The sequence below is a fragment of the Hypomesus nipponensis genome, chromosome 13, assembly GCF_054491055.1.
Source record: "Hypomesus nipponensis isolate SF chromosome 13, ASM5449105v1, whole genome shotgun sequence".
In the NCBI taxonomy this organism is placed as follows: domain Eukaryota; kingdom Metazoa; phylum Chordata; class Actinopteri; order Osmeriformes; family Osmeridae; genus Hypomesus; species Hypomesus nipponensis.
Genome location: NC_140373.1, coordinates 11,643,613 through 11,665,971, shown reverse-complemented (window position 1 = coordinate 11,665,971; position 22,359 = coordinate 11,643,613). Strand labels below are relative to the sequence as shown.

Below are 22,359 nucleotides of genomic sequence, written 5' to 3'. Positions count from 1 at the left end.
GGGAGGGAGTGGAAGAGAGCTAGATCACTCCAGGTCTGCGAGATTCCGTCAGTGTTCTGGAATGCGGGTAACAGGTTCTCAATTTTCCACAAACAAAAAAAGCTCGATTTTTCGCCAAACTTCTTCTTCTGTGCATCAACGTGTCGCATTACGATGTAGCGGTACCCTCTTCAGTCCAGGGGGATTTGCACCAGTGACCTTCAGTCAAAGCCCCTATCCACCAAAACACACCCACCCCAGATAGTAACAGAGACGCTAAAACTGATCATTTTCCTTCTCTCTATATTCTACTACTATACTCTATATATTTGCTTTGCCAGGTATGAGGGAGGTATGCTAGCTAGTGCAACCCCAGCCCCATGTGTCCAGGTAGGTCAGGTTGCAGCTAAGCGATTGTGCCCAGGGTGATTAACAGACAAAGCTTCTCTCCATAATACATGAGTAGAACCGTTGGCTGTGCTTGTATGACAGCTGATACCTACTTTACCCACTTCAGCAAACCAGCACCTCTTTCGCCCGCACACGCCCCCCCCCCCTTCTTCCCAGACACTCATGAATACATACATTATTCTTGGGAATGTATAGACTGAACATCTACTTTATGAATAACTACTTTATGAATATTTGAATAATGTACAGAAGAAAATCAATGATCAGTGGTGCATAGGTCTAACAGTATTTCACTGGAGTCAAGTTAATTTGTAGTTAATAGTATACATACAATATTATTTTTCTTTGTAGTTTTTAGTATGAATATCTGAGTAGATCTATAGCTAAATATTTATTACCTGGATATCTACTATGCGAAAAAAAGGAAGCATAAGTAAATGAGAGCATGAATGAAATAAAACACTGACACAGACACTCGTGAAAAAACATTGTAATTTTCCAGCAGGACACAGTGTAGTGTGAAGTTACAAATCAAAAATTAGGGTTCTCATACTTGACATTCACTACAAAAATATATTCTAGGCCAAAGATGCTACAAAATACCCAGCATTTTTGGAAAAATGTACCAAAATATTTCCTTGTAAGATCAGACTGTTGCAGCCAACCCCGGTTAAAATAGACCCACTGTCAGCACAGATTCATATACATATATATTAAACATTTGACTACAATATCTTAAAATTACATTCCTAAATTACAATATTCATAGCTGGCATAAAAAAAGGCTGAGATACAAACTTTTTTTTCTCCAAAAAACTTGAGGCCCACAGGAAGTTGTTGCCCTAGAAAGTACAGCATTGTGAACTTCATAACAGGGGAAGAAGTACCTACAGCGGGTTATAACAGGTTATAACAGGTTATACCAGTTCAATGCATGGACGGTAGAGGCGGGGGTCTGTTGTGACGTGGCGTTCTCGCTGACTTACGCACATCACCGGTTCTCTACAGAGGACTTAGCGGTTAGCTGGAGGACTCTGGGCGTGGATATGTTTGCTTCTGCATCCATGTTGAAACAGCCGGAAGGCTTTGTAGTCGTTCGCAGGGCTTGCTCTTTTGCCCCAAACAAAGTCTTGTCAGCATTAATAAACAGCTACTTGGGATAAACCCTGCTGAATGTTTTCAAGGTTTCTGAGGTTTTAGCAAGTCAAATTAAAAATAGCAGGTGCTAATTGCGTGTGGAAATTAAATTACAAAAATTATAAAAACAAAGAATAAAATCATGATAGTGATACAGGAGGATACACGCTGTGGAATGCGCGCGTCATTTAATGGCTTCCAATAAACTAAATACAAACAACACCGTCTCCTCCTGGTGTTTTGTGGGGTTTGGAGGCAGCTTCCGCTGGTTGCCAGGTGACAGCAGCTGACTTAGGCACAGGTGGTGGTAGTTCCCTCCATAGGCACACCGAGGGACCTCGAGCAGCTTCCCCTCACACACAGGTCCCACCCACGGCTGGGGCCCCCCAGCCAGCAGGCCTCAGGGCTGGGGGAGTGGCTTTGTGTGAGCAGGAAGTGGGTCTGCAGGGTCAGGGGTCAGTAGTGGTAGTAGTAGCAGTAGTGTGGGCGTGGTGATGGGGGGGGGGGGCATGGCTGGCAGACTCCAGCCCGCCTCAGGCACGGGGGGGTGGGGGGGCAGGGGGGGACTGCGTTAGTCTGGGAGAGGAGACAAATCAGGTTAGTGTTGATTTACACAGCATGATGTCATCATCATCATCATCATTTATAGATCAGCTCCCTGTCTCACCTCCGTTGCTCAGCAACTTCTCTCCAGACAGAGAGCTCTTCACATTGTTCTCCAGAAATGTCCTGGGACACACACACACACGGACAGACATGAACATCACCATGGCGCCCGACTTCAGAAGTGACAAGGTGAGGGTGAGGTCAGGTGATGGTCTACTCACGTGTGGTCTCCTTCTAGAGACTTCTGGATCTCCTGGAGCACACCTGCACAGGAAAACACGCCGTCAACATTCTGACACAACAACACCACAATCCAGGCCCTTTCCAGAAAAACAACACTGATACTACAACACTACACAACAATACAGACTGAATACAAATCACACAACTGAAATTAATCTGCATAATACAAACAGTCCCCTTCAGGAATCCATCACCCAGGAGTGTGATCTTATCGGATCAATAAAGCAAATAAAAAAACGATAATCCTTAATCACAGCACACTGCCATGTCTGGGTTAAGATGGGAAGTGGTGACATGTGCGATGACATCATGGGGGATGTAGAGACCTCGGCTGATGTGACTCCGCCCATGCCGGGTGTAACTCCGCCCCTCCTGGACCCGTCTGTTTGACCCGGTCAGGAGCCGTGGCAACAGACAAAGCCAGCGAACTTACAGAGCTTTGCAGCAGCCGTGAGTGTTGGTAGTCAGGGGTTGAGTGGTGAGGACAGTTCATACGAGTCAGCACAGTTCACACAATCTAAATGTTACTGTCTCTTATCTGTGGTTAAGGTTAGGACTACAGGGTTAGGTCTAAAAAGGTGAAGATAAGGTCTATAGCTGAATATGGGTCTAAATGCTGTTAGGGTAGATCTACAGGTTAAGGTTAGGTCTACAGGTTAAGGCTTGGTCTACAGGTTAAGGTTGTCTACAGGTTAAGGTTTGGTGTACAGATGAAGGTTAGGGTTAGGTCTACAGTTGAAGGTTAGGGTTAGGTCTACAGTTGAAGGTTAGGGTTAGGTCTACAGTTGAAGGTTAGGGTTAGGTCTGCAGGTTAGGGTTAGGGTTAGGTCTGCAGGTTAAGTCTACAGGTTAGGTCTACAGGTTAAGGTTTGTTCTACAGGTTAGGGTTAGGTCTACAGGTTAAGGTTAGGTCTACAGGTTTAGGTCTACAGGTTAAGGTTAGGTCTAAAGGGTTAGGTCTACAGGTTAGGGTTTGTTCTACAGGTTAGGTCTACAGGGTTAGGTCTACAGGTTAAGGTTAGGTCTACAGGTTAAGGTTAGGTCTACAGGTTAGGGTTAGGTCTACAGGGTTAGGTCTACAGGTTAAGGTTTGTTCTATATGGAGTACTCACTCTCGTCATTCAGCAAAGCATGCTCCATAATACGCCTAGCAGCACTCTCTGGAAGACACGGGCAGCAAGCAGTCAGCTTGACAACACTACTCACACACACACACACACACACACACACACACACACACACACACACACACACACACACACACTGTGCCTGCGTGTATGTGTGTTTGTGTGTGGAGACAGGCAGGTTGGCAGTACATTGACTCAAGCAGACCGTTATAACACCTAACAGAGCGCTCAATGAGTGTGTGTGGACCTGGTGTGTGTGTGCGTTTGCGTTTGAGATATGAGTGAGCGATGCTTCTGCGAACACCTTCACATTGGTTCATATGCTCAGTTAGGCATTAACATGCATGTGTGTTAAGGTACTGTATGTTGGGTTTTGGTTTTTGTGTTTAACCAGGTAAGACTGTCGAGGTGAAAACAGGAGACCTGGCAAGAAGCCAAACAGGGAAACAGCAGCACATACGTGTGAACGTTCTCATTTAAAGCAGTGCACACAAGCACAGGCAAAACACACACACACACTCTTTACCTGGATCATCACTGTTCCTCCTGGAGTTTCTGTAATGACATGGAGTCGAACAGAGAACCAGTGTTTAAACACACACGCAAGTTTGCATGTTTGTGTGTGTGTGTGTGTGGCGGGGTGGGTGTGTGTATGTGTGTGTGTGTGTGGCAGGGTGTGTGTGTGTGTGTGTATGTGTATGTGTGTGGCAGGGTGGGTGTGTGTATGTGGCGGGGTGTGTGCATATGCGTACCTGTGCTCGGCGGAGGCCCCGTCGGGCTGGACACGGGGCTGGGGCGGCGAGGAGGAGGAGGAGGAGGAGGAAGGCAGCTCCACCAGAGAGCGAGGCTCCACCACGCAGCGAGCCGACAGGGAGAAGCGCTCAAACTCAGACGGAGAGATGAGATAGAACCCTGGAGGAGAGACCCAGTGGAGAGGAGGAGAGGAGGGTGGGAGTGAGCGCGCGAGTGAGAGTCAGTGTGCGCGTGAATGTGTGTGTGTGTGCGTGTCTCTCACCCTGGCCGTGCTTGGTGAACACACAGGAGGCGATGCCACTGACGTCTTCTCGGCGGACGCAGGGGTAGCGCACCTGCACCTTCAGCCCCGGCAGCGACACCACCTGCAGGTCCCCCTGATTGGTCAGGACCACCAGGCCGCTCTCGCCGTAGTCCTCCGATTGGCTGCTGACGAACCAGGCCACGCCCACGCGCCGCACGCGCGAGCCGTCGGTGGCGGTGAGTTTCAGCTTCATCTTGGCGCTCACCTTTGGCAGGCTGAAAACCTACACACACACACAGTCATCCACATGTAAATAACCTTCATTAAAATGTCATATGCAAAAGGTGCAGTGTGGCACGTGTTATTTTGTGTACATACAGTATTTGTGTGTTTCTGTGTGCAATATATATGTGTGTAAGTGCATCTGTGTGTGTGTGTGTGTGTGCGTGTGTATAAAAAGATATGTTTGTACGTGTGTGTCTGTATATATCTAAGTGTATATGTGTGTGTGTATGAATAGATACGTTTGTGTGTATGAATAGATACGTTTGTGTGTGTGTGTGTGTGTGTGTGTCTGTATATATCTAAGTGTATATGTGTGTGTGTGCGCCCATGTGTATCCACCTTGAACTGCTCCTCAGACACGACGAGCAGGTGGTGTGTGCCCTGCATGTGGGGCGAGCGGGCCAGGTCGTGGGCCACCTCCAGGGGCTCGGGGAGGGGGCTGCCCCGGCCGTCCAGCACGGCCAGGCCCACCACCGGGGCCCTGTGCATCAGCTGGATCTCCTTAGCTGGGGGGAGGGGGGGTGGAGAGAGATAAGAGTGTGTGAGAGAGAATGAGTGTGTGTGTGTGTGTGAGAGAGAATGAGTGTGTGAGAGAGAATGAGTGTGTGTGTGTGTGTGAGAGAGAATGAGTGTGTGTGTGTGTGAGAGAGAATGTGTGTGTGTGTGACAGAGAGAATGTGTGTGTGTGTGTGTGTGTGTGAGAGAGAATGAGTGTGTGTGTGTGTGTGTGTGAGAGAGAATGAGTGTGTGTGTGTGTGTGAGAGAGAATGAGTGTGTGTGTGTGTGAGAGAGAATGTGTGTGTGTGTGACAGAGAGAATGTGTGTGTGTGTGACAGAGAGAATGTGTGTGTGTGTGTGTGTGTGAGGGAACGTGTGCGTGAGGGAATGTGTGTGTGAGAGAGAAGGTGTGTGTGAGTGACAACGTGTGTGTGAGTGAGAGTGAATGTGTGTGTGTGAGTGAATGAGTGTGTGTGAGTGAATGTGTGTGTGTGTGTGTGTGAGTGTTTGTGAGAGTGAATGTGTGTGTGAGTGAGAGTGTGTGTGTGTGTGAATGTGTGTGTGTCTCACCAGGATGTGCCGTGACGGGGTCTTCTGTTCTGCGCTCCGTAGGCGGGAGGCGGAGCATGTAAGCAAATACAGAGCCGCCATTGGTCCCTGCCCACAGAGAGGGCGTGCTGTGGGAGGCTAGAGGGGAGGAGGAGTCAACATCCCTGGATCAGCTGACCAATCGAACGCGAGATCCAAGGATCAAACGAACGTCGGTGGGCGCGCGTGCATGCATATATTCATGTATCCTCAAAAAAGTGTTTCAATTCACAAGACAAACGACTCGAACGGAGATTAGTCGCAGCCGTGCGGCTTGTCAGCTGAGCAAGAAACAGTTTGATGAAGCAGCCGGGCCACTGTCCCTGGTGCTGGGGGACCACTGACCCTCTGGGGCTGTGAGTGTGTGTGTGTGTGTGTGTGAGGTACGTTTGAGAGAGAGAGAGAGACTCACTGTCGGAGAGGAAGGTGTCGGCAAAGTAGAGCGTGCGGACGAGGCCGGTGAAGGAGTCGTCGGAGGAGCGAGCTTCGATCTTCCTCTGGACGGGAGCCAGCTCCATCTCAGCCAGCTCAGCCTCCAGGCGCGCGTTAGCCTCCTGCAGCTGGGGGGGCGGAGAAGAGGAAGAGTCAACATGGCTATGGTTTTCTTGGCATGGTACGTGCATGAGTGCTTACTTGTGTGTGTGTGTGTGTAGGAGTGTGTGTGTGTGTGTAGGAGTGTGTGTGTGTGTAGGAGTGTGTGTGTGTAGGAGTGTGTGTGTGTGAGAGAGACCTTGGAGGCGTGGTTGACGTGGTGCTTGCGCAGGGACACCCTGCTCCTCCTGATCCTCCTGAAGGACTGGCGCAGGGACTTCTTGATGCTCTTCACCCGGGACAGAGGACCCTCCATGGCCAGCTGGTCACTGGGGTTCAGGGTGCACCTGCAGGACCACACACACACACACGCTTAGACACACACACACACACACACAGCAGGGAGCAGGACACACACACACACACACACACGCTTAGACACACACACACAGCAGGGAGCAGGACACACACACACACACACACGCTTAGACACACACACACACACACACACACACACACAGCAGGGAGCAGGACACACACACACACACGCTTAGACACACACACACACACACACAGCAGGGAGCAGGACACACACACACACACCCCTACCTGACCAGGACGATGTTCCTCTGCTGGTAGTCATGGAGGCCGAAGCCGTGGCTGGTGCCGAAGGCCAGCAGCCTCCAGTCAGAGTGCAGGGTGAGGGCCGTGACCACGGCCGGGGGCTGGCACTGCACCAGGCAGCAGGGCTGGAAGCCTGCCGGGAACAGGACGGGCTCCTCCTTCACGTCCAGACGGGTGTGGCCCTGGGGGGGGGGGGTGGAGGGGAGACATTTCCTTTGAAAGGATGCACAAGCTCTTCCTGTAATCAGGAGACCTGAATCAGGAGACCTGAATCATCAGTGATCGGAAGACTAGGGTACAGTCCAGTATATGTGGTCCAGTATATACAGGGCAGTATATACAGTCCAGTCCAGTATATATAGTCCAGTCCAGTATATACAGGGCAGTCCAGTATATACAGTCCAGTCCAGTATATACAGTCCAGTATATATAGTCCAGTCCAGTATATACAGGGCAGTCCAGTATATACAGTCCAGTCCAGTATATACAGTCCAGTCCAGTATATATAGTCCAGTCCAGTATATACAGTCCAGTCCTGTATATACAGTCCAGTCCAGTATATATACAGTCCAGTCCAGTATATACAGGGCAGTCCAGTATATACAGTCCAGTCCAGTATATATACAGGGCAGTCCAGTATATATACAGTCCAGTCCAGTATATACAGTCCGGACCAGTATATACAGGGCAGTCCAGTATATATAGTCCAGTCCAGTATATATAGTCCAGTCCAGTATATACAGTCCGGTCCAGTATATACAGTCCAGTCCAGTATATACAGTCCAGTCCAGTATATACAGGGCAGTCCAGTATATATACAGTCCAGTCCAGTATATATACAGTCCAGTCCAGTATATACAGGGCAGTCCAGTATATATAGTCCAGTCCAGTATATACAGTCCAGTCCAGTATATGTAGTCCAGTCCAGTATATACAGTCCAGTCCAGTATATACAGTCCAGTCCAGTATATATAGTCCAGTCCAGTATATATAGTCCAGTCCAGTATATATAGTCCAGTCCAGTATATATAGTCCAGTCCAGTATATACAGTCCAGTCCAGTATATATACAGTCCAGTCCAGTATATACAGGGCAGTCCAGTATATATAGTCCAGTCCAGTATATATAGTCCAGTCCAGTATATATAGTCCAGTCCAGTATATATAGTCCAGTCCAGTATATATAGTCCAGTCCAGTATATATAGTCCAGTCCAGTAGAGGGCATACCTTCCAGCGGAATCCTTCCTGCCCCTGCAGCAGGTCAGCTACCTTCGCTTCCACAGTCTGTTCTGCTTCCTCGTCGTTCAGCTCCAACACCAGGATCTGGAAGGGGGGAGGGGGGGGGGGGGGGGGAGAGAGGCAGGCGGAGAAGGGGGTAGGAGGGAAGGTAAGTGGAGGCAGCAAAGACATTAGACACTTTGGATTCATACAAAATACTACTGCTGTTGCAGTACTACTTTGAGTGGGTGTTTGGTGGGGAGGGGACTGTTATTGTAGTACAGGTAGTACAGGTCGCTAGCCACCAGGGGGAGCAGTGCCATCTGCTCTCTCCTGAAAGACAGGTGTCTGGTCTCTCATGTGTGACAGGTGGGGCGTGTGGGTCTCTCAAAATAGGACAAGGTGTCTGGTCTCTCCTGCTACAGGACAGGCATGTGGTCTCTCCTATGTTGACCGGTGAATGGCGTAGGTCTCTCCTACAGGGCAGCCGAGGTGTGTGTGTGTGTGTGTGTGTGTGTATGTGTCACCTGTCCCGCGGTGCCGGCGACGGCCAGGTATCCACTGTACTTGCAAAGGTGGATCTTCTGGATGCCCAGGCGGGGGTCGTCGCTGTAGGGGTCGAAACAGCCCACCTGCAGAGAGACAGCAGCAGGTCAGAGGTCGCAACCCTCACCCCCCACTGATCCAGGAAAGGAGGAGGGAAGGAAGGAAGGAGAGGGGGACGAAAGGGAGGGAGGAGACATGGGAGGGAGGGCGGGAGAGAGAGGGGGTGCGTGTGGGGGGACAATGTGGTGTGTGTGTGTGTGGGCCCCCGTTGAAACACACACCCCACACTCTCCTCACACACACACGCGCGCACACACACCTTCCTGAAGGGGGGCCACTCCCCCTCGGAGCCTTGGTTCATGTTGTCGTTGGGGTCGGCGTCGGTGTGGAACACTCCGGCTGTGCTCAGCTTGTACATGGGGTACAGACACACGCCCGACGCGTCCCAGAAGCGAACCGTCCCGTCCTCGTGTCTGCGCGCGCACACACACACACACACACACACACACACACACAGGTAGAGACTATTAAAGACGGTGTTTGTGTGGTGTTTTTGAGGTGCGCGTATAGTGCATGTTTGAGGATGGTGTGATGTGGGTTGGTGAGTGTACTGACCCAGTGAGCAGCAGGTCTCTCTGGGGAGAGTCAGGAGCCAGGTTCTGCCCTCCCGTGATCGGCCACGGCTGGGAGGAGAGAGAGAGAGAGAGAGAGACAGAGAGACAGTTAAAATGTCCTTTCAATAGGGACTGCTTTGGCAATACTGCTCAACCCGAACTGTCATGCCAATAAAGCATTCTGAACTGAACTGACAGAGAGACACAGAGACACAGAGAGAGACAGAGAGACAGACGGACAGAGAAGGACGATTATCGAGGAAGAATCCTCCGCTCTCTCTGGTCGGCCTCTCCAGTGAGAGGGCCCTGCTCGACCCGGGGGCAGCACTCACTGGGCGCGGCCGTGTGTACACCCAAGTGTTGAAGTCGTGTGTGCGTGCGTGTGTGGGAGAGCCACCTTCTGGGAGTAGTGGGTGTTCTGCAGCTGGCCGGCAGCCTGCAGCCTCTCCCACAGCTTGATGGGGATGGACGAGGCGTGGTGGGAGCAGGTGATGGCCGAGCAGTGGAGGGGCACCAGGTAGGGGGTCTGGATCACCGGCCAGCCCTCCGTCTGGAGGTCCACCACCACCAGCTCCTCCTCCACCAGCACCACCAGCGCACTGGGGTCACCTGGGGGGGGAGGCGGGGAGGGAGGGAGGGCGACATGTGAAGGGTGGAGAAGGACAAAGGGAGGAAGGGGAAGAGAAAATAAATAGGGGAAGGGGAAGTGTGTGAGTGTGTGTGTGTGTCCCTGTGTGTGTGTGCGCGCGCCGCTCACCGGTGTGCTGGGGCCCGTCTCTGATGACAAAGTAGTCGATGATCCTGGAGGTGAAGTCCAGCGCCACGTGGGTCTTGTTGTGGATCACACTGATGCAGTGTCGGTCCCCGTAGCTGGCCCGGGGCATGCCTCCGCTGAACAGCAGGAACGGAGGCCTGCACACACACACACACACAGAGCAAACAGGACATACACACAGAGAGACCCAGGTAAACACACTGTGACAAACTGTATTTGCAGAGTGATTCACGTACACCAGTGTGCAGTGGAATGGGGAATGTGGGTTAAACATTACAGCAGTGGGGCGGAGAGACACAGCTGGTACCAAACTGAGACCGGAGAATGTAGAAGAAAGAGAGCTTTCGAGTGAGATAAAGTGAAAGAGAGATGCAAAGACACAAAAGCAGAGAGAGATGGAGCGCCTACCCTTGTTCTGTGGGTAGCTGGATGATCTTCGAGATAGCCTTACAGGGGAAGTGACCTGGAGGGGAACCAAGCAAGGATTCAGTTACTCACTGAGATCATTCTCTCTCTCACACACACTCTCTCTCTCTCTCTCTCTCTCTCTCTCTCTCTCTCACCGTAGGGAGTGTCCGACTTGTCCTGCTCCTCCTCGGTGTCCTCCCCACCCACCGTCCACCGACAGTAGCTGCCGTCGCTATGGGAACTCAGGACATGGCCGCCGTCCTCGGTCCACCACACGCTCTCCAGTTGCTGTGGGGGGGAACACAAAAACAGGACCTCAGGTCCGATCCCCTCGGTCCAAACCTAACCTGGACCAGACCCCAACCCGTCCGGACCAGACCCCAACCCGTCCGGACCAGACCCCAACCCGTCCGGACCAGACCCCAACCCGTGGGGACGACGCGCCTGTGGGTTCCCCCTGCGGGGCCTCACCTGCGTGGCGGGGATGTGCTGCACGGCACACTGCCTCTCCAGGTCCCAGACCACCATGAGGCCTCGCCCGTAGCCCAGGAGCACCTGCTGGGGGTTGAGGGGGTTCTCCTGCAGAGACTCCACGTGCTCCAGGCTCCTGCGGCCCATGTAGTCTTCTGGTACACTGGGGAGGGGGGACGGGGGACGTGTTAAGCTCTATTTTTGAGTTTGTGCATGTGTGTGACCTTGCCAGTAGGTGTGTGTGTGTGTGTGCGCGCAAGTGTTGGCACGCGTGTGTTTAGGCGTTGACCACTGTGTGCGATTTGACTCACCTGCGCGTGAGTGAGTGTGTGTGTGAGAGAGTCCTACCTGGAGGTGACGTGCTCCAGGCTGATGTTCCTCTCCTCCAGCTCCCTGAAGCCAGGAACCTCCACCACAAACACATGCCCCCCCTCTGTCCCCAGCAACAGCAGCTCCCCAGAGGAGTGGGCCAGCACCGCCGTCACCCTCGTCACACTGGGGGGGGCTCTGGGGGGGGGGGAGAGAGAGAGACACAGGAGAGACAGAGACAGAGAGAGAGACACAGGAGAGAGAGAGACACAGGAGAGAGAGACACAGGAGAGAGAGAGAGACAGACAGGAGAGAGAGAGACACAGGAGAGAGAGAGACACAGGAGAGAGAGACACAGGAGAGACACAGGAGAGAGAGAGAGACACAGGAGAGAGAGACACAGGAGTGAGAGACACAGGAGAGAGAGAGACACAGGAGAGAGAGAGAGACACAGGAGAGAGAGAGAGACACAGGAGAGACACAGGAGAGAGAGAGAGACACAGGAGAGAGAGAGAGACACAGGAGAGAGAGAGACACAGGAGAGACCAAAAAAAGACTTACTTAAAAGTTGTTTTGGTGAAAGGTCCAGTATGTGTCATGTCTGCGTGTGTGCGTCAGTGTGTGTGCGCGCGAGTCTCACCCCGGTGGTCCTGTGAGTGTGAAGCGTCCTATCTCCAGCAGCTCAGACACGCCATGATGCGCCCTCAGCGTCCACATGTGGAGGCTGTTGTCATCGAGCAGAGTCACCAGCTCCACCTGCACAGGAGAAGCATCACAACAACACTGAGGAATTGGACGATACGAGACCAATTTTGAGGTCCGTGGGCGTCTAGTCTCAGTAACGTGTAATGTGTGTGTGTGTGTGTGTACCACTTACCTGGTGCGGCAGGAAGTGCACCTGTGTTACTGTGGCGTTCTCATCATGCAGACCCATGAACTCCACACCTGGAGCCCCATACCTGGACACTGGTCAAGGAATACCCATACACCACATAGATATACACCACATAGATACACGCTACATACCTGGACACTGGTCAAGGAATAATGATAAACACACACACACCACAGATCTGCACACAAACACACACAATGTCATGCCTGACCATGGGTGACAGACTTCTGCTACAACAACAACACACTACACACCAAAACAATCATTTTCACGGCTTTAAAACCAATCCTGCAGTGTGACAAGAGACAGATCCTGACAAGAATGGGGCAGTGTGCTGTAGCTGTGGAGTGGGTCAGTCCGGGGATGAGCCCTCACTCTTAAACTGCCCTGGTGTGTGTTATGACAGCTGGGACAATCCCACGCATTGTATGAATGACCGACAACGTTATCACTGTGCACGCAAGTGTGAGAGAACGAGAGGAGTGCAGTGACTGGCTCCAGGACACAGTCAGACAGCTCCAGGACACAGTCAATGAGCTGGATTGTGTGTCAAACCGAGGCAGAGCTCTCCCTCTCTCTCTCTCTCTCTCTCTCTCTCTCTCTCTCTCTCTCTCTCTCTCCTCACACACAGTCTCCGACACCCACTGTTCCAGGTAAGCGTGGGTTTAATAACAGTGTGTTCTCCTTGAGCCACACACACACACACACACCTTCCCTCTCTCACACACACCCTTCACTCTCACACACCCTCCACTCTCACACCCTCACACACCCTCCACTCTCACACCCTCACACACCCTGCACTCTCTCTCACACACCCTCCACTCTCTCACACACCCTCCACTCTCTCACACACCCTCCACTCTCTCACACACCCTCCACTCTCTCACACACCCTCCACCTCTCTCTCACACACACACACACACACACACACACACACACACACACACACACACACACACACACACACACACACACACACACACACACACACACACACACACACACACACACACACACACACACACACACACACACACACACACACACACACACACACACACACACGAGGAGGAGGATACAGCTTGATGGCTCCAGAGCGTGTTCCTATGGCCAGCAGCTGCAGGGAGGGGCTGAAGCCCAGAGCGCTGGGCTGGTGAGGGAAGCCATGCTCCACCGTCTGGGGGGGAGAGAGGTGGGGGAGAGACAGAACAAGAATGAGAGAGAGGGCACCTTGTTAAAGTGATAGAGAGAGAGAGCAGCTACCTTGTTGAAGTGATAGAGAGAGAGCAGCTACCATGTTGAAGTGATAGAGAGAGAGCAGCTACCTTGTTGAAGTGATAGAGAGAGAGAGAGAGAGAGAGAGCAGCTACCTTGTTGAAGTGATAGAGAGAGAGAGAGAGAGAGAGAGAGAGAGAGAGAGAGAGAGAGAGAGAGAGAGAGAGAGAGAGAGAGCAGCTACCTTGTTGAAGTGATAGAGAGAGAGAGAGAGAGAGAGAGAGAGAGAGAGAGAGAGAGAGAGAGAGAGAGAGAGAGAGAGAGCAGCTACCTTGTTGAAGTGATAGAGAGACCAGCTACCTTGTTGAAGTGAGAGAGAGAGCAGCTACCTTGTTGAAGTGATAGAGAGACCAGCTACCTTGTTGAAGTGAGAGAGAGAGCAGCTACCTTGTTGAAGTGATAGAGAGAGAGAGAGAGCAGCTACCTTGTTGAAGTGATAGAGAGAGAGAGAGAGCAGCTACCTTGTTGAAGTGATAGAGAGAGAGAGAGAGCAGCTACCTTGTTGAAGTGATAGAGAGAGAGAGAGCAGCTACCTTGTTGAAGTGATAGAGAGAGAGAGAGAGAGCAGCTACCTTGTTGAAGTGATAGAGAGAGAGCAGCTACCTTGTTGAAGTGATAGAGAGAGAGCAGCTACCTTGTTGAAGTGATAGAGAGAGAGCAGCTACCTTGTTGAAGTGATAGAGAGAGAGAGAGAGAGCAGCTACCTTGTTGAAGTGAGAGAGAGAGAGAGAGAGAGCAGCTACCTTGTTGAAGTGAGAGAGAGAGCAGCTACCTTGTTGAAGTGATAGAGAGAGAGCAGCTACCTTGTTGAAGTGATAGAGAGAGCAGCTACCTTGTTGAAGTGAGAGAGAGAGCAGCTACCTTGTTGAAGTGAGAGAGAGAGCAGCTACCTTGTTGAAGTGATAGAGAGAGCAGCTACCTTGTTGAAGTGAGAGAGAGAGCAGCTACCTTGTTGAAGTGATAGAGAGCAGCTACCTTGTTGAAGTGATAGAGAGAAGCTACCTTGTTGAAGTGATAGAGAGAGAGCAGCTACCTTGTTGAAGTGATAGAGAGAGAGAGAGAGAGAGCAGCTACCTTGTTGAAGTGATAGAGAGAGCAGCTACCTTGTTGAAGTGATAGAGAGAGAGCAGCTACCTTGTTGAAGTGATAGAGAGAGAGAGAGAGCAGCTACCTTGTTGAAGTGATAGAGAGAGAGAGAGCAGCTACCTTGTTGAAGTGATAGAGAGAGAGAGAGCAGCTACCTTGTTGAAGTGATAGAGAGAGAGAGAGCAGCTACCTTGTTGAAGTGATAGAGAGAGAGAGAGAGCAGCTACCTTGTTGAAGTGATAGAGAGAGAGAGAGAGCAGCTACCTTGTTGAAGTGATAGAGAGAGAGAGAGAGCAGCTACCTTGTTGAAGTGATAGAGCTCTTGTTTGAGGCGTTCTCTCTGGGTCTCGTGGCCATGTCTCTTGAACCTCTTCATCCTCTACTCCAGACAACTCTCTCTCTGCTGCCCACACACCCTGGGAGAGAGAGAGGCGGAGAGAGAGAGAGGCAGAGAGAGAGAGAGAGAGAGAGAGAGGCAGAGAGAGAGAGGGACAGAGACAAAGAAGAGTCAATAAAGTTCAAAGAGAAGAGCCTCTTCCAGCCCCTATGTCAGCACTGCAGAGGAGACACTGTGGGCCTAAAGACCCTGAGCTCTCCAAACAGCAACGAGGAAGTTACCATCCAATCAGAAATGAACAGGTGGAAAACAGGGATCTCGTGGGATATACGCTGAGGTGGAGTGTCTGAGTGTGTGTGTGTCATCTCTGTGTCATTTTAGTCACATGCACACACAGACGCGCGTGCGCGCACACACACACACACACACTTTTCCTGATCTCAGGGTAGGCAGAGCTCTGCTTAGAGAGAGCAGAGGGTCAGAGACCTAAATAAAGAGACCATTGTTCTATCACACGCACGCACGCACACGCACAGCTGATGAAACCACCTGTTGCAGAGAACTTGTTTCTAAAAGAGGCCACTTCAGAGAAAAGAAGGGAAAGATGAGGGGGAAGGGGGGAAGGGGATGAGAGGAGGGAGATGGAGGATGAGAGGAAAGACATCTTTGACATGTTTCCTTGCCGAGGTGACAGACAGAACCCTGTGGTTCTCACGACGGACCCGGCATCCCTCCGCAGACCTCCCCACCCCCGCCCCCGCCCCCGCCCCGGGATCCAACCCCAGGCCCCGGGCTCTCAGCCTCTAAACGCAGGCCCCCTGCCTAACCCTGGCCCCAGCCTCAGCCTCATCCACCCCTAAATGCCAGCCTCGTCTCATTGAGCAACACCGAAAAAATGCCAGCAGACACTCCCGGCCCCTCAGAACACTCGACATAACGAGAAAACCACAATTCATCATAGGCTTCACCCATGATGGGGAAGAGCACAGCTTCCTTTGACCGCAGGTTCAAATCTCCCCCTGTGCGGTCACTTTGGATAAAAGCAACTGGTGTTCTGAACACATTATCGTTAGGCTGTACACGACACGCTCTCACGAGCATGGAGCTCATCTTTCTACTTGGGAAGTTAAAACACAGGGTTGGCGCTGGTCACAGGTGCCGGTATGGGGAAATCGGTCACGCTCTCAGGGACACATGTCTAGACGACCATACCCGATGATTCGAACTATTCCATGAATATTTACGGTTGACAAATGGAAACGCTATCCCAGGGGGGGGGGGGGGGGAGTTGGCAAGCCTGGGGGGGGTTATTAGAGCTGCAGCGTGAGGCGTGATTCATAACATTCCGTGTGATCCGACTCACGCAGCCTGGCCGGCTGAGGAGACAGGAGAGGGCCTTCTGTCGGGCTGACGTGAGCCGCGTGAGAGTCACTCGTCCGGCTCACACGGCGCCTCCACTCCGGGAGGCGGCCTTCCTCGCCCGAGGAGAGCTTCTGCCGTGGGCTTTGGGAGAGGCTCCCGAGACAGCGGCACCCTCGCCAGGCCCGGCTCGCTGCGTCCCCCTCGTTTAGCGCGTTGGCCTCAGGTCAGTCGGGGTTACAAATGTTGCCCGGGGAAAGACGGACGATGCCAGCGTCCACACTCTCAGGATAAGAGTATTAACGCACGCACACACACACACACGCACACACACACACACACACACACACACACACACAAATATCTCGAGCACACACAAATATCTCGCACACACACAAATATCTCGCACACACACAAATATCTCGCACACACACAAATATCTCGCACACACACTACGCTCGTAAGTGCCATTATATCTCTCTCGCGCGCGCGCACGAGGAGGGGAAACGAGTTCAAACGAAAACATGGACATTGTTTCCTCATCCGTGCGTCCTGCCCTGCCAGTATTGTGCTGGTCTGGGTCGAAGCCTGGCCACACCTGCTGAAACACCCCTGCTTAAACACCCCTGCTTTCCTCCTCGCTCACGCTGGGCTCTCACACCGCGCGGCACACAGCTCGGCCAGCCAGACCCCCTTATTGAGCAGAGCCTCCGTGCTCCTGAAGCCCCCAGCTGGGCAGGCAATGCTGGAGGACGCCACAGCTAGAGAGCTGTCCACTGACAGCACGGCCAGACTCCTATATCTCCCCGCTACTGCCTACTGCCACACACAGACACAGTAGACCTTAGACTTGAGGCTAATATATGCTAGACCCCCCCCCCCCCACAGTAACCCAAAAACCGTACCCTCTTTCAACAAAACTCACTTTAAAGTCCTGAGAGCAGGGGGGCTGGCGTTCTCACGGTGAACTGCAGGACAGTTTGTGACGGGTCTGGTACTGTCAATGATTACACAAGCAAGGCTGCAGTCAGTCAGGTTTGGTGGGAAACCATGTGATGTATACTGTATGTTGCACGCACACACGCACACACTTTATCCTTTCTGCCAAGGTAAATTCCTTGTCTGTGCAAACTTTCATGGCGAATAAAAAGCCTTTCTGATTCTGATTCAACAGCATTAGCCTTCACAGGTAGAGCAACATGGTAAACATTCTAGTAACTTCCCAAACCGCCGAGGTGTTTTCTAAACAACCTGCACGCTGACAGGACCAGGCAGGCCGGCTGATGTTATTCTGAAGATGCGGACGACTTCTGCTCAACAACAAACAGAACAGTATCCCAGGAACTCCAGTTGAAAATGTATAAATGACCTTGAAGGACGGACATTGGACACACAAGCACACATGGACCGACTCATGTACACGCACACACACATTATTTGATCAGTTGTGAGATCATTTATGTACCAAAGTAGTACTAGCAAGCTAGAGCCATTATATTCACCTGTAATGTCAACAAGCACAAGAGTTGAACACACAAACCAAACATAAATAATGTGCAATGTGTTCATTCAGCAAATAATTCGATCAAAAGCAAGGCGCTTGCTCATTCTCGCCAATAAAGCATTACTGAATTGAATTTAGTGTCCGGGGAGGGGACATCGGATCTGCATTCAGACGCTCCGCTACCGAGCGCCACCCATCATCCCCCACAGGAACCGAAACCACCAGAAGTGGTTGCGAATGCGGTGAAAACCGACCCAGTGTCGAAATCCATGGGAGTCGTGGGAGTTTTGCGACGTCACCAGAATTCCCGGCATTCCATCGCCGCAGATCTTCAGAGGTGAGTGAGGTGCCACGGACGAGTCCGGACAGGCAGCCTTCTGGATCGCACACACACACACACACACACACACACACACACACACACACACACACACACACACACACACACACACACACACACACACACACACACACACACACACACACACACACACACACACACACACACACACACACACACACACACACACACACACACACACACACACACACACACACACACACACACACACACACACACACACACACACACACACACACACACACACACCTCCCTCTGCGACAGCCAAACAACCACGCCAGCGCACTACAGCAGACAGACTGGCCAGGATATGCCTGGCATCTCAAACATGCTACTTATGTCCTAAGCTTATGCAACCACTCGACGTCGCAGCCGGCACTTGAAGGAAACAGAAGGGGGGGGGAAGAAAAAAAAAACGAACAAACTAAAAAGCGCGATGGGAGTCGTGCTGGTGAGAACCTCCCCTCTAAACGGGCTGATGAGTCAAAACAGACAGCGTGTTCCAGTGGACGAGTGCAGTGTTGAGGGCTGGTGCTGTACCCACACTGTGTTCACACACACACAGAGACACACAGACAGAGACAGAGACAACCGGCTAAGTGACTACAGAAAGCAACCAAGAGCCAAAGACAGCCACGGTGTTTGCCAGCGTTGCTTGTGATTATGACAACACTCATGAGTAAGGGAGTGGCAAGACACGCCCTCTCTCCCTTTCTCTTGCCCTCCATCTCTCTCTCCCTCCCTCCCTCCCTCCCTGGTGTCTTCCTTCTCTAATTTCATGCAGGTAGGTTACAGTTCGTCGGCGACTTCCTGTATTCATGTAAAGGACATCCTCAAGGTCCCCCGTTAGTCTTTCAATGACAGCATGTTTAAAAGACAGCAGACCCCCATCCCGCTGAATCGCTCAGTTCTGTCCAAACGTTCCTAAATCAAGGAAATAAGCCCTCGGTCGAGATGTTCCGGAAATCAAAACATCATTTGTAGAGCCCTTTTTCAAGCCATTTCACGGACAGCTACACAGATGCCCAAAAGATGGGCACCCATATCCAACTGAAACCTCTCCAAAACAGAAGAGAAAACAGCCCTCACGAAGATCCGATGTCATCGCTGACAGTAAACAAACCGTCGGAGGACGCTATCGACCCAGGCGATGCAGGCCATCAGGGCAGGCAGGCTGTTCGGCATCCTGACCCTGACGGTATAGCTCGAGGTTAGGGGGCATGCGACTGAACATCACAAGGTCCCAGGTTCAAATCTCCCCTGGACCGCAAGTCGCTTCGGAATAAAACGGTCAGCGAAATAAATGTGAAAGGCTTGTCGACAAATGCAGCGAGTGAGAAGGGGGAAGTGCTGTGTCTTGGACACGGCATCATGCTCTGGGGCTATTCTCAGTGATGATGATGATGATGACTCCTGTCACACTCGTACATCAAAATCCCCTTCTGGTGGACAACATCCACATAAGGAAGGAAACGGACACAGGTGTAGCTCAGTGGCAAAACTTATACCGGGAAAGCAAGAGGTCGCACATTCAAATCCCCCCTCTGTACGTCGTGGATAAACGGTTCTGCCACATGAACACATTATTATTATTATTATTATTATAGACGGCAGTGGGGCGGGGGTTCAAGAGTCTGAACATAGCACAGCAGGAGGCCACCACAGCGGATTGAGATGCACCCCCAATGCTGTGGTCACTCTGACGCCTCCATCCAACAGCAGGACGGAGATCTTGTCAGGGGTCAGGAAGTGTCCTGCAGGATGTCAGTCCCCACCCTGACATCTATAAACAGTTATCAAACTAAACATTACAAAAATGAAACCTAGGAGGAGAAAACCAACGTAACCTTGACATCAAATATTAGAGGTATTAGACTAATACTAAAGCCCAAAAACTATGCCTGGTGAAAACATGATACAGATGTCTCCTACTAGTCAGCAAGCAGAGCATAGTAAACAGTTGGGTGTGGGCCTTGGATTTGATGTATGGTCGTTTCTTAAAAAGCCTGACCAACAGAAGACAATAATAGTGGTAAACAATGTTACCACGGCGCCACTTCCTCCACTGTCTTATTAACCAACCACACACACACAACTTCTCTTGTGCAATAATTGGTTCCACGTTACCACATGTAAAACGGGAATCAGGGGACTCGACACAATATCTAGGTTAACGAGCCACAGTATCTGCATAATAGCAAGCACGGAAAGGCGATTAACGTGAGTTCGAAGTCAAAAGATTGTATGACAGAAGCTACTGGAGTTACGTACTTAAGGCCACAAGAGACCTTAGTTCAAATGAGTTTCACCTATCGCCGCAGGTACTCAGTGTAAAATGCTAACTCAACACACATCTAGAATTAGATGCCATAGCATTGGCATTCCTCAAATGTGATAGCTATGTGCAAAATAATATTGCTTTGCCGTTTTAAACGTTGTCAAGACGAAATATTGTTCCTGAAAGGGCCAAAGCTTCTCCTTTGTGAGAACAGCTTCAGGTGGACTATAGTAGGTCCCAGCTGTAACAGAAGAAGTGTTTGTTGTCGAGCACAATGACTTTTTGTTCGACTGGGCACAGATGCAGGTGGGGACGGGAGAGTCGGGAGCACATCGTCCTTCAACGTTTGCATGTCCAGAATTGGCTACGGCTAACTTCATTTCTCTCACACAGTCTGGGAGCCGTTAGTTACCTGCCACCTGCCTTTCAGATATAATAACGGCCAGCCTCGAATAGTGAGTCAGATAGATTATGGGTTGTTTGCATAGGTTCTTGGGTTGTTTGCATAGGTTCTCCCGAAGAGCAAATACATGACTGTACAGAAGTGAGTCGTTCACTTCTCGTCCGTATAATGTAGATCACACCGGGTAAAAAGGAACACAGGAGTCAACCACCTAACTTTGTATGCTGCTGGGGTACAAGGTTATTGTTGTTTTGGACATGATTTCGCTCCGAAACTGGAAAAACCGGTGTGACGGATCTAGCCACAAAGCCCCCACGCCCCCCTCCCCAAACACAGAGACAATTACTCATTGATGAAACCGACACCGTTGTAGAGACACACCTTGCTCCAGACCGGACTCTTCTTTCCTGATGCCAAATGTTTACGTTTCACATGATGCCATATCGATCGGCTTGGGTGAATCGCTGAAAACGCGATTTGTTAATTTGCCGGTTTACATGGCCCAGAACCTAAATGAGTTAACAATAAGTTAGCCAGCTAACTGGCTGGAATTAGCTTAAGTATTGCTAGATAGAGCGGCACCTAAACTGTCTTTGTCGTAACGTCCATAGTACTCACACACGACTTAACTCCGTGCTAACTACAGTAAGCTAGGTAGCTTACACTCTTTATCGCACTGAATATAGCATTCAGATTGGCAGTTTGCTGCTGTACTGAGTTAACGAGCTAGTGCTACTTTAGCTTTAGCATGTCGCTGGAGTCTGCCAGCTTATGCTAGCACAGCTAGACGTAGCAAGCTACACCCACAGCTAGCTAACCATGATTTTCGTAGTCAGATGCTGCTGCCAACAACACCTATTCCAACGTCGTTAAGAGTTGATTATAATTTAAGATTCAGCTTTTTGGATTTAGATTGAGCTACTCAACATGACCGTCAACTACAAATGTCGAACTTGTTAGCTAGCTAGTCAGATATTGTTAACAACACCTGTAGAGCCAAAGACTGAAGTGAAGAGTCGGGCCCGACTCTCACCTGACTCGAAACGGTCGTTGCCCCGGCTGTGTCCACTTTGTGCCCGCTAGTTCACCCGGGCTTGGTTGATGTCCAGTTTTGATGGGTCACTCGCCTAAAACCAGTTCAAAACTAGTACCGCTGCGATGGTCACCGAGCTGATATTGTAGATTCGTATAAGTGCAAGCCCAGTTCCCTTTTCTAACCAATACAGCGCATTCGCCCTCGATGTTTCCTGGACAAATCAATGGGTCTACACTCTAAACGCAAGTTGACTGGCTCATGCTACCTTTGCTGACTCCGCCTCCCGACGAAAAAAAACATTTCCGGGATAGCTAGCAAATCATTCAATGTCTGTCCATAGGTCTGTCATGTTATACTATATTAACCAATAACAATGGGGCGGTCTCCTTTTTGGGGTGGTCTACCATCATTTTTAATTTATAGTCATTTTGAAAATAAAACAAATATCAATTTGG

At 50.9% G+C, this 22,359-nt stretch overlaps 1 protein-coding gene across 5 annotated transcripts; it reads right to left on the bottom strand.

Annotated features, from left to right (window-relative positions):
• Window positions 1-864: 864 nt before the first annotated feature.
• On the bottom strand, window positions 865-22,177 carry llgl2 (LLGL scribble cell polarity complex component 2). 5 transcript variants are annotated; one of them, XM_084670236.1, is made up of 27 exons: window positions 21,902-22,176; window positions 14,928-15,042; window positions 13,345-13,442; window positions 12,245-12,326; window positions 12,008-12,123; window positions 11,407-11,565; window positions 11,059-11,221; window positions 10,743-10,875; window positions 10,588-10,642; window positions 10,162-10,316; window positions 9,802-10,013; window positions 9,406-9,473; window positions 9,110-9,263; window positions 8,772-8,876; window positions 8,254-8,349; window positions 7,012-7,208; window positions 6,602-6,749; window positions 6,284-6,431; window positions 5,854-5,970; window positions 5,125-5,291; window positions 4,519-4,783; window positions 4,256-4,415; window positions 4,030-4,058; window positions 3,489-3,536; window positions 2,355-2,397; window positions 2,195-2,256; window positions 865-2,103 (listed from the first exon to the last, which is right to left on the bottom strand). In XM_084670236.1, the coding sequence occupies exons 2-27, from the start codon at window positions 15,000-15,002 to the stop codon at window positions 2,099-2,101; spliced, it is 3,060 nt and encodes a 1,019-aa protein (XP_084526362.1). In that variant the 5' UTR covers window positions 15,003-15,042; window positions 21,902-22,176; the 3' UTR covers window positions 865-2,098. The 5 variants fall into 5 exon arrangements, with proteins under 5 accessions (XP_084526362.1, XP_084526363.1, XP_084526360.1 ...); XM_084670237.1 differs by lacking the exon at window positions 3,489-3,536; XM_084670234.1 differs by lacking the exon at window positions 865-2,103 and having other exon boundaries at window positions 2,178-2,256; window positions 21,857-22,177.
• Window positions 22,178-22,359: the final 182 nt, after the last annotated feature.